Source organism: Poecilia formosa, unplaced genomic scaffold, assembly GCF_000485575.1.
Source record: "Poecilia formosa unplaced genomic scaffold, Poecilia_formosa-5.1.2 Scaffold46, whole genome shotgun sequence".
Classification (NCBI taxonomy): domain Eukaryota; kingdom Metazoa; phylum Chordata; class Actinopteri; order Cyprinodontiformes; family Poeciliidae; genus Poecilia; species Poecilia formosa.
In genome coordinates, this window is record NW_006799985.1 from 705,061 (window position 1) to 717,516 (window position 12,456).

Genomic DNA, 12,456 nt, shown 5'->3' on the forward strand with positions numbered 1-12,456 from the left:
TCCAAGTACAGCACACGTTACTTGAGCCTTGCAGGAAAGGTGAGGTTGATCATACAGTTTGCAGTCATTTTCTTCTCTGCTTTTACAAAACACTATACATTACATTCACATGATGACCCCTGCCTTCACTCTCTGTTTTGAACACATTCAGTAGTATTTATTCACAACTGAGTGTATTACAGCATTACAGTACGGGTCAGTGTATGCACAAAATGGTTGGTGACATTTCCCCAACCCCCTCCCCGCTCTAGCCACAACCTCAGATGGGTGACGGATGTGCTACAGAGAAAATCGGATGCATCGGTTCCAGCATCTTTTAATGTCATCATCAGATTTTAACAGAGATAATCGGGGTCATCCTGCTGGTTGCTGCGCTGCCCTGCAAACACAGTGAGGTGCATGTGCCAGGGGCCTGCCACTAGTACACATATACTCTCTCTCACTATCACACACACACATACACATACACACACACAGATAGATATTTTAATCAGCTGCTTTTATAAGCACAAACCGTTGAGGTTCATCTGCAAAAATGTACAGAAACTCAACTGTTTGCTTTATAGTAAGCAATTTTGAATTCTGGTTTCAAACCATTAACATCCAAGGAATGTTTAAACGAGAGTCGGTACAAGCAGAAATAAAAAGAATGTTTCAAAACTCAGGGATATGTGAAAGAAACAGTTTGACATTGAGTGATTTTTATATTTTTAGTCTAATTTCTTCCTATGGACTCACACACACACACGCACACGCACACACACACACACACACACACACACGCACACACACTCACTCAGACACATAAGTGCATGTGATTGCGAGAACACACACACACGAGCAACGGTGGGTGGGGATCCCTTAAAAAAGCACATGGGTGGGACCAGCAGCTCCATGCTTTCAAGTCTTCCCTCTTCCCACATAACACATTAGCAGACTCTGTGCAGAACACAATGGGACATACGAGTGCATCTCAATAAATTAGACTATCATTAAAAGGTTTATTTACTTCAGTAAAAAAAAAAAGTGTTGCAACCCCCCCCCCCCAAAACTCATATGTAGAGTAATTGCAAAAAGAATGGCATAATTTTGGGGACTCCAATTATAGTTATTACAAAATAACCACACTTCTTTCTTTCACTCAACTTTCCATTAATATGTTTCCAAAATCCAATTTTCATAAGTAACATAAAAATGTTTTGAGAAAGTGATTTTTTTTGACTGTAATATCTAAGAATATTACTGGAAAGTTAAGTGGAAGGAAAATACCTCAACTCTCCTCATTGAAGCATTAATTCATGCAAGTATTGAGAGTATATACTGCACCATACAGTACAAGCACATACTTCTTAGTAGTCTGACATTTCTACAATGTAAATCTTTTTTCAATCGGTGCTAAATATTAATTGAACTGAATTTTGTTCAGCTACAAGCCATTATCCAAATTAAAACAGTAGTTACATATCTAAACAAAATTTCTGAAATAAATTTACATTTTCATAATGTTCTAATGTATTGAGATACACTTATGTGGACAATAGTGGACAAGTGAAGCTTGCTCATAGTCATGGATGATGTGATTATATGACAAAATAAGAGTGTCTGGAAATAAATGTGGAAGGAAAAAACATTTTTTAAGTGAGCATGCAGTTTGTTTTATCCAACTTTAAGCAGCTACGCTAGATTTGATTAAAAAAAAAAAAGAATTCTGGAAATGTCCAGCTCTTTGTTCAATATTTGGGTGGAACAGCTGTTTTGAGTCAGTTCCTGGATTTAAGTTTAAAAAGAAAGGTGCAGCACACTGCACAGTTTGTTGAAAATTACTATTTGGAGTATGCAAACATCAGCTAGGCAGGGATAAATTTGCTTAAAAATAACAAATTTGTAACAAAATGAACTGTGTCTATGTACTTAAAATAGAATAAAAGAACTGCATGCAAAAACTACAAGACCCACATCTGCTTCCTGTGGATCTCTGACCATCTGACAGACATGAAGCGACTCTAGGAGAGAGAGAATGCAACAGACCCAAAAGCTGCAGAGGCTTCAGTTACACCTCCAATTATGTCACGCTCACAGATACACATACATAAAAAAATACAATCTACATCTAGGATCTTATGTGGAAAACGTCTGCGAAATATATATTCATATATAAAAAGACGACCTATGTGCATCTAAAGTTTTCTCTCTGTCCATAATATAATCATTAATTAAGACACTGCTTGTGAATCTCTCGAGGTGTCATCTTGGACATCTTCTTGGAATGTCAGTCGGTTTCTCTGGGCTTGTGGTGCTACTGTGACGTCGACGACACGGTGCAGAGTCGTTTGTTTTTCTTCACAGCCCTGCGTCATGATGCTGGGGGTCCTTTGCATAGCCTTTTGCAGGGCTCTGTTTCAGTGTTGAAAGCTGCACGGAGAGAGAAAACGCTCTGAAGGCACTGCCCATTCGGCCCGGCCAACGCCGGATCCTCGTTCTCTCAGCTGTGACAGCGCCGCAGTGAAGCTCTTCAGTCAAAACACAAGAAATCCAGGAACTGCTTCCTTAACAAGGTGAAAACGTCAAAGGCTGGTTTTAGTAGGGGCCCTCTGGGTGAGTCTGGTTTTGGATTATGCACCCAAATGATAAGGAGAAAGGGAGGAATGGAGACCCTTTCTGTAGCTGGGGGTGCAGCGCCTGGAATTATGACCGTGGCTGCTGGAGGAGTGGGCGACCATCCCTCTTCACCCCGCTGCTGGTGTCCTGGATCATCTCGAAGGTGGAGCTGGGTCTCCTTCCTACAATTCAGTCACATGGAGGGGGTAGTTCGGGGGCGGGTGGGCGGGCAGCTTTGACTGGAGTCGTTGGATGTGGCAGTTGTGGCAGAGAAGGTGGCCTTCAAGTGGATAACAGCGGTGGCCTTCCTCATCGTTCAGCTGAAGACCACAATCCTGACGAAAACATAAACGTGTCACAGAGATGGTCAAGATTCAGATTAATATTTAGCTTCTGGTGCAAGAATTGACACACTACACCGTGTTACAACCAAAGACTGATGAATTATTTTATGTGCTTTTGTCTTTACTGAGTCAATGCTTTGTAGAACCGCCGATATGATGTTAACAGCTTTGCAATGCTAAAAAAACAAAATCTTTTTCATAATATAGCTCAAGTTCAGTTCAGTTTCCTTAAAGAGCTCATTGTATAATTTAGACAGAATGACTCATGACTTCCTTTTTAATCATTCTTGCATTGAAACCAGAGTGATAAAGTTCTCAACTAATAATTGCCCTACAACATGGGGTGGGGATCTGCCCCCCTGGGAGACCACTGAACAACCAGCAGGAATCACATAAACCTGCGATTCACACCTGGACAAAAAGAGCTGAATGCATAAACTGTTAGTGCAAGTTAACTTTTAATGAGTGAATCATAATCTACCCCGTGTTAAATGTAAAATGAATGATGAAGCTACCCTGTTTTTTCTAATGTGTAATAAATTTACTGAGTTCAGAAGTGAACTTCAGCCTCTTCCTGCAAGACTCGGTTGAATGATTAACCTCTGCTTACATTGTGACCTTTTCCCAGAATGTCAGCCATTTAGAAACATTAGCAAGTCTTACCCTGCTGCTTCTGCTGATTATTATTGCATAAATGAAATATAACTTCTCTGAATATGATCACAGCAAGGAGGTGTGAAATTTTCCTGAGGAAAGTTTTGTTTTTCACATCATTCTTGAATGTTTATTATGCCAAACTGACATTTTGTGGAATTTTATACTTCCACTTGGGTCTCGGCTGCTTCCAAAAACAGTCTAAGCGCTTAAAGCTAACCAGACGATTTAATGTCTATAAGTTAATCTTTTTTGGTGTATGGAAAACAAACTGTTTCAAAAACCTCTCAGTTGTTGAGCCACAATCAACGGGAACTTCCCTGTTACCTAGCAACCTGTCACCTAGCAACTCAAACAGAGCTCCAGCACTTTCATTTAGCTGGTTTTACCACTGAATGTGCTGCACAATGGCTACTGGAAAAGACACATGTTTTGTTGTTGACTTACTATCTAGAAACCATTCTTGTTGGTTGTGCAAGAGGCTCCACTTCTGCTTTTTAAAAATGTAAGGTTTATAATTATCTGTTTGCAGCAGTTTGTATTCTAAAAGGAGCTCAAAATAGGTAGAAATGAGCAGACTAAAAATCTCTATCTAATGATTTTGTGCAACAAAATGTAATGAACATGTTTTCTTGTAGTCCATAGCCCTGTCCTAGCCTGTTCTAGAAGCATAATAAGTCACCTTTAAATTACGAAAGGAAATGGCATAAAGGTGGAAGATAAGTGAGGTTTCACAACAAGCCCCCAGCTGAGAATGAAGCACTGGGCTGGAATGTGCTCAGTCAGTGAGTCACAATGTTCAACTGCATCCTTGGGTTAGTGTCCACAGCCGTGATTCATTCTCACTGGTGCAAAAGTCTAGTCTCACTTGTCTGAGAACGTGCAGTTCTCAGACAGGTTCACAGCGCTGACTGAGAGGATGCGAAAATGCGCCAACACTTTGCCAGCCAGAGTGGCATGGCTGTTTATTTGTAGTCTCATTCATTGATTCAGAGGAGCTGAATCATACACAATGATGCTAAATTCATCACCAGTCCAAACAAGAGTATCAAAGACTGGTCTTACTACTGCGTGTGAATGAACGCTGTGTCTCACCTCACAGTGGTAACACTCCACATGGTAGTCCTTGTCCATAGAAACAACCCGGATGGTCTCTTCAGAACCCTGCGAGAACAGAATCAGAGTTAGGCCTTTCCTTCACACCAGACTGCTGTTCTATTAAAGTGACAGACAAGGGATGCCTAACAGCTGCAGAAAAATTTAAAAAACACATGCTGCTGTCTTCAATCTGATGTAAACTAAAACATCACCTTCTGCTCCGATAAACTTAAGTCTCTACTGTCCTTGTAATAACTGAAAACTTCATACTAATGCAATTATTTACATTTTTCATTTGCACCTCTTCTGGTTGAGTTCTTCAAAATCTGTGGGTTTTTTTTTAAAGATAAATAAAAATCTCCAAAGCTCACTGCAGCAAAGAGTAGCATGTTGGACTCGCCAAGTTGTTACTTTGCAGGTTTTGTAAGTAAACTACAAAACCTGTAAACCAGAGGTGAACTCATCAGAACTGTAGTGATAATTTAAAACATGAGATAATTTAGCTTTGTACCTGCGCAGGAAGGATGGGCTGGTTGCACGAAGCACACTTCGGCGCAAAAACCCTGCGTTGGAAAAAGACCAGAAATTACAACACGAGTTTCATAAGTGAACATGTGTTGATCGCTTAATCTGTCGCTGTCCTTAATTGCTGCCATGATGCCAGTGGTGCAAATCAACGCTAACAGAACACCTTGTTAGCAATAATAACATTGTCTAACTGCAGCGGATGGTGACGTTTTCCTCACGTGTGGTAGTCTTTGACACAGTAGATGTTGTTTTCCACGTCTACGGTGAAAGGCACTCCATCTAACCCTTCTTTACACACAACGCAGCGGAAGCAGCCCGGATGGTAGGACTTTCCCAGCGCCTGGAGTATCTGAGCGAGCACACAAGCAAGAACAAGCAAAGAAGAAAAAACACTCGTATTTAATACTTTCTTCCTATTAGTACGGAGTGTACAGGGTGTGGTATGCATTTTATTTACTAGTTAGAAAACTTTCAACTTCAAGTTGGTTCCATTGAAATTAATTTATTGTTATCAGCGTAACGGTTTTAACCAAAAATTCACCAGACACAGACAAACACCTGCAGTTTTATACATTTTATATTGAAAGAAATCAATTTAGAAAACATTTTTCTTTAGAAAACATTTGCACATGGCTTTATATTTTGGTCTGTCTGATTATGTGATTTTAAATATTAAATAATTGATCAGTTACTGAGTACTCGAGTATCTTTTTTACCAAATACTTTTTTACTCTCTTGAGTCATTTCTTGGATGTCTACTTCTTACTTTTAATGCAGTTAAAATATGTTGCGGTACTTTTACTTGGGCACAATTTCTGGATACTCTACCCACATCTGTTCTCAAAACAATGGAGAAAGTTCTTACCATCTCCATGATGAGGTGACCACACACAAAGCACTTCTCTGCTGTCTGCTGGAAACCAGAGTACTGTGGGGAAAGACGAAGTGCACAATTTATTTCCTTCAGTTCAGACACTTTAACAGATTTTACGCCAAACTATTGGCACCTAATACTGATTAACAGGAAAACTGATTATTCTCAGAGTCGCCTATAGAGGGCGCTCCTGCGCTCTTTCATTCACACCAGGATGTCTTTGTCTCTCTGTTATCCTCCGTCTCTTTCTGGGACATTTTCAGGCCCAGTTAATCAAATTTACTGTGTGTTGATAGGGTGAAATGTGTTTTATAGTTATAGTTATAAAAACACTCTACATCTTGCTGCTCGTTCCGTCAGATAATAAAAGTGGCCATCTGCAGCACACAGCCTTCCCCCCAACCCCTCCTGGGTCACGACCTGATGACACTGAGGGCTCGGCAGAAGAGACGCAGCTACCAGGTGGAGGTGGGAGGTGTTGATGGGCCGCCCGCCCCCCTGCCCATTAACGCCTCTCCGAATCCACCATCTGCCACAAGAAGCCCCCCCATCCGCCTCCCCCCACCACCACCGCCACAGCCTGAAACACTCCCGCGGTGACGGGGCAGACCAGACAAGCCTCAGCCACAGGAAGGCGATTAGTCTTCATCCTGTCTTCTGGCCTCCAGCATCAGAGGGGTGGTGATGGTGCGGTGCAAAACAGGAATTTCAGTGTTTCCTAACATATCGGCGAGTTAATCTTTAAGGGGAAGCTGTCTATAAACAGGAAGCGCAGTCAGCAGCATGTGTTATGAGTTCGTCTAGATTACGAAGCTGTTTACAGGAACCAATCGGGAGCTTCAACGTTCTCCTCTGCTTCACTTTGGTAACTAAGGTGTTTCATTGTTTCAGTTGCGTTGACGTGGAAGTTTTAAACAAAAGTAACTTCGGGCACCACAAACTCTGGGCCTGCCCAGCTAATCTGAAGCAGATGAGACCAGAAGTTGTTCAACACTCCTCCCGCACCTCTAAAACTGTCTGTGTGTGCAGCAAGAACGAGCACATGAGGGAAATTTGGTTGAAATTAGTCTAAATTGAGGGGGAGGTGCAGGAGTTCTAATTACAGCACTTAAACGGTTTGTTTCTGCACCTTCTGTCGCCTCCCCGTGATCACTAAAGGAAAATCCATAAACATGAATGAGCAGGGACTCACCAGGAAGTCCTCCTCACAGTACACCTTCCCGTTGACGTTGTAGAAGGCCTTCCCTCGTAGCCTCCTCCCTGGAAGAAATCACAAAGGAAGTCTGTTAGTAGGAGCACTTAAGTGGCATGCCGCTGCAATAATTATTGTAGTCTTATATAATTAAAAAAGCCACGAAAGATTTCAGGCTGAAGTTGTTTTAGACAGCTCATTAAGGAGGAAGGATTGCAGGAAAATCAATGCAATTGACTGAGTTTCCTTCAGCCTACATCTTTTTCACTAATGGACACAATAAACAATTTGGTTGTGTTACACATAGGGCTGAATTGGAATGTATGTAATTGAATTGATCGGATTGACTGGATATTTCTGTAATAACGTGGATCAGTTTGTCTTGCAAACTGCTTTGAGATGATCCAATATGACACACTGAACAGAATTTAATAAAAAATAATTAAATCCTTCTGGTTGTTCAGAAAGTTATAGATACTGCTGATAAAATACTGACAGCTCGCAGCAGAACCACATTACCTTTATTGAGCAATAAAAAAGAAAACCCATTGCCTCCTTTACAGTTGTTAACAGAATATCTCTAATCGGATACCTTTGCAACCTCTGAATCTTGCAAATATACAAACCAAACAGGTCACCACAACACCATGAAGCAACAGACATTGGATCTTATTTCACAGCTGTATTTAATGCCTAAAAAATTAATTTAATGCCAAACGGCGTCGGAAATGTTGCTAGTTGTAAGTAAGTCTGGATGTGTGCCACAATACGTCTCACTGGCTGTGTCTCCATGGACTTGCCCGCAGCAGCAGGTCGGCACAGAGCAGATGGCTGGGGGGAAATTGGTCATTTTAAGTGTTCGTCTACTTACTGCAACCATTGATCCCGACTCAACTCCATTCACACGCCATTTACACAATCAATAAGCCATGCTGCTTTCCAAAGGTCGTGCTGTATCTGCCTGCTTATGTACACAACTGCCAGAAATACCAGCAACAATTGACACTATAAGGATGAACAGGAGTTGAAAACTATGACTATGTTAAAAATCCATTTTAAGCTGCTGTTTTCAACCTATGTGCAAGAAATATGAATCACCTCTTTGGTATTTTAAAACGACAATCAAGTCGCGGTTGGTGGTACTGGGCTTGTGCCAGTGTGAAGGCCGAATTCCTCTGGTCCAGCTTTCATTCACCAGAATCCAAGTTTGAATCCAGTCAGAAAAGGAAAAAAAAATTCTGCTGCGCGCTGGCTTCTGCAGCCCCGCGCCACGCATCTCACACAGCCTGTCCATTCAAATTCACGTACCGGCGGCCGTGTTTCTGTGGCAGCACGATGACTTCATCCAGAAGCAGGGCAGACGAAACCCACGGATCTCATAAATCTGACTGGATTAGTCAGATTTAATTGTATTCCAGAGTCACCACTGGGTTTATTGGTCTCCCAGCATGGTCACCCCCTTCGTTTTTACAATGACATTTATGCAATCGCTGTATTTCAAATGCACGCCCAGTGTCAAAATGCTGGGAAATGGCGAGGCGGTAACGGACGTATAACCGGCCGGGGATGCACAGGAACGCCGTCCACACAACAGGTGAGATTTTTAAGACTCTTAGGCTTACTTTTACTTTTTTTAAATCACACTTTGGGGAGCAAGATGAAAAGCGGAGTGAGAAGTCGGTTTGGTCTGTGGCCTCTGCTCTGCAGTTTGGGGTCTGGAAGGTGAATACAAAGCCCCCAGTTCTGATGACTATGTGGAGCGCTGCTAGGGGAGCGGGCCGACTGAGCAAACGGGGACATTCTTTCTGTCTGAGGTCACTAGCTGGTCCCATTCATCCCCCCCCTGCACTTCTCCAGCACCCGCTCCCTGCCCGCTTCCCTAACTGAGAATAACGGAGAAAAAGGAGGGGGTGGAGGGCTCCGTGCCTTCTTCTCCCCCCATCGCTGTGGCCTTTTGTCACCAGACAGCGCAGCAGAGAGGCCGAACATCCTCAGTGTTGCAGGGGATACTAAAACTATCAGCTCTGTTTAGAATTTACAATTTATTTGGAGTCTTCTGGGAGCTTGATTTAAGAACTAAGCCCCTCTTACTGCTTAATGCAATTGGTTTTATTTCTGGATTAAACATCCAAGTTGAAACGGTGCTTGCGTTAAAATTGACTTTTGGTTTAATTAGTAAAACCAGTTTCTACATGGACAGATGGATGGAACAGGCTACAAGGTGTGGAAATACAAAATTAATTTTCTGTATTAATCCAGACCTGGAAGAAACTTTAGACTTTTCCAGATGGTGCAAGAATCCTGTGAGTGGCTGGTTAACATTTGAACCTCCCATCAGATCACCTGCTATATTCAACGGTGACATAAATATATGAGCCGTTATCTCCTCTCATCAGGCGTCCTCACACTGAGGTGGCAGTGTGCTTGTTCAGTCCTGAATCCCAACATGCTCTCTTATTGATGCTGGTTTCATGGAATATTGGATCATTCAGAAAACAGGCCTCATTCTGCTAATGCACTCATTTTGCTGTTGCCATGGATATCAGCTTTCATAGTATAAAAGTGAACCATGATGACACTGATGTGTCATCATGGTGGAGGTATTATTTGACTGAAACGTCCTCAGGTGCAGATTCTGCAGCTGACAATGTCTACACGCAGTCAGTTTTTTTTTTTTTCCAGGTATGGACTTTCTACCCTTATATTCTGGAGTCAGGTTTTAATTTTCCTTTTTACTGAATTCAAGTCTGAACGTTTTATGAATCTACAGGTGAGATTCATGAATTTGCAAGATGGTTTTCCAGCAGCACTGAAACCGTTTTAGGTAAATTAACGTGAAACTAACAAAATGTGAACAAAAATGTCAAAATTCGCTTTGGGGTTACTTACACTTACACTGATTTTAAAATAACCCACATACTTAAACGTTTGAGAAAACAGCAGGAACGGAAGGAACAACAGGAGCTCATCGATGAAGGAAACTGGTCTGGCAGAGAAAACAGACCACAGAGAAAAAGACAATGGGAGAAACAGGAGGAGGTAAGAGAACTCACTGGCTTTTAAGCTACTGGAAATGTGAATAAAAAGTGACAGGAGAACCAGGTGTGACTAATCAGGAAAATGCAGCACGGTGAGGCAAGGACCCCAGCAGGGAGGCTGACTAATAACCACACAAATTAATAACAAGGGAGCTAAGCAACACGACAGAATAAAACCCAAACATACACCACATACCTACACTGGAATGAGAATCTAAACCAAAAGCAGGAATGAATCGATACGGAAAACCATTGATAATTTAATAATAATTCATGCTCAATGCTCCAGGCACTCCTCCTCCTTCACTGTTACTGTCAGATGGAGCAACATTGTAGCTGAAACATTTATTGTTAGCTTGTATTTCTCTGGGCTTCTGACTAAACAGAACCGAAAACGCTGATTCAGATGTTGGAAATTTCAAGTCGCATTCCAACATGCAGCATTTGTCAACTTCCTCGACGTCATGCGCCCGGTGATGTGCTTCGACATGAGATGGATGTTTTTCCTCTGAGGAGGAATTTGTTGCAGGGTAGTTTTGTTCTTGAGAAAGGCTATATTTTCTATTTTATTAACTGAAAAATCTGAAAGTTGTGGATGCAGCGACTGTGCAGTTAACGGCTGAAAACGTGCAATCATACCTCTGACTGTGAAATCACGTTGATGAGCAAGAAAATATGTTAAGAGGCTCTGAGCATTCAGATGCAGTGTATGGCAGCCTGCATTCACACTGACACAGCTCCAGTCACTTGACGCATATGAAAAAAATCTAACAAATGTTTTCATTTATCTAAAAGCTTTACATCAACATATTTATGATCGTGCAGTCTTTCTGGTTGCTCCATATCTCAACTGAGGAAGTAATGCTTTTAGGTCCATTTTCTTCACACATTTTGCACACTGCAAAAACACAAATCTAGATTATTTGGTTTAGTTTCTAGTGCCATTATTTTAGTACACTTTAAATACGATAAAGCTAACATACAAGAACTTTTCAGCAAGAAATAGGAGCTTGATTTAAGTCAGTAATTTCTTAATATTGGTGAAAATGTACTAGTTATTAGTTAAATGATCTGCCAGTGGAACAAGGCATTTTTCAAATATTATAAGTTAAAATGTCTTGTTCCACTGGCAGATTGTTTCACATCAATATTAAGGAATTACCGACTTAACACAAGCTCCTGTTTCTTTTTGAAAAGTTACTAGTAAGTTAGTTTTGTCTTATTTTAAGCGTACTAATATATTTGCACTAGAAACTGAACCAAAAATACTTGGAAACATTTTGTATTTCTGCAGTGCGTTCACAAGCCGAACGGCACCAAATACCTCCAGCCAGCATTTTGTATCGGCTTGTTGTTCCTCACTGTGCCTCGATTTAGCAACCACTGCTGGAATGTTTCACAATGTTAGGCGATGTTGGAGTTGCAACTTTAACAAAAGCAACTGTTAAAATCAGTTTGAACAATTTATTTCATTACTGAAATCATTTGCAAAAATATCAGGCACATAACACTGGACAAGGATAAGACTATCTGTGACATCCCTCCACTTGGAGGGATGTCATTCCTTTTTTAACCACCAGTTTTCAGCCAATGGTATTTCTTTGGGGTTTTTTTACACAATCTGGGCAGCTTGCACACTGGCCTACTAATTTCGACTTGTCAGCCTGTTTATTAGAGGCCAGAGGAAAATGGGCAGACTGGTTCAAGATGACAGAAGCTCAACGCGTCTTCAGACAGCTAGAAACAGGAAACTGAGATTAGGGTTGGGCATTTACCGTATCGTTTATCATTTATCGTGAGAAACCTCTTATCATGATAAGAATTTTGATTTATTGTTGCCTTGTTAAATTTCAATTAATGATGTTAAGTAAGAAACAAAACTGACAGTATTATCAAGAAACAAAGTTTAAAAAAAATATTTCCTCCATTGTCAGTTCCATAAGTGCATCAATAAATATCAGTACATTTGAAAATATGATTAAATGCAATTTCTGCATGCAGCTTAGTGATATAAATCACACTTCTTTAAATAAGTGGCATCCTGAAGATGCCTGCTTTTAAAGAACAGTGTTTGCAAATACTTTTTTAAAAAGAAATAATGTTCATCATTATCACAAAAGTACCACAAAA

General features: G+C 41.0%; 1 protein-coding gene across 1 annotated transcript in view; it reads right to left on the minus strand.

Moving 5' to 3' along the window:
- Positions 1-234: 234 nt before the first annotated feature.
- Positions 235-12,456, minus strand: part of wtip (WT1 interacting protein) — a 29,443-nt gene continuing 17,221 nt past the window's right edge. Inside the window, exons 3-8 of the mRNA XM_007552136.2 lie at positions 7,289-7,356; positions 6,088-6,150; positions 5,441-5,571; positions 5,206-5,257; positions 4,692-4,760; positions 235-2,933 (exon numbers count right to left, since the gene is read on the minus strand). Of these exons, the coding sequence (XP_007552198.1) occupies positions 2,781-2,933; positions 4,692-4,760; positions 5,206-5,257; positions 5,441-5,571; positions 6,088-6,150; positions 7,289-7,356 (536 nt within the window). The 3' untranslated portion in view covers positions 235-2,780. The remainder of the gene's footprint in view (positions 2,934-4,691; positions 4,761-5,205; positions 5,258-5,440; positions 5,572-6,087; positions 6,151-7,288; positions 7,357-12,456) is intronic.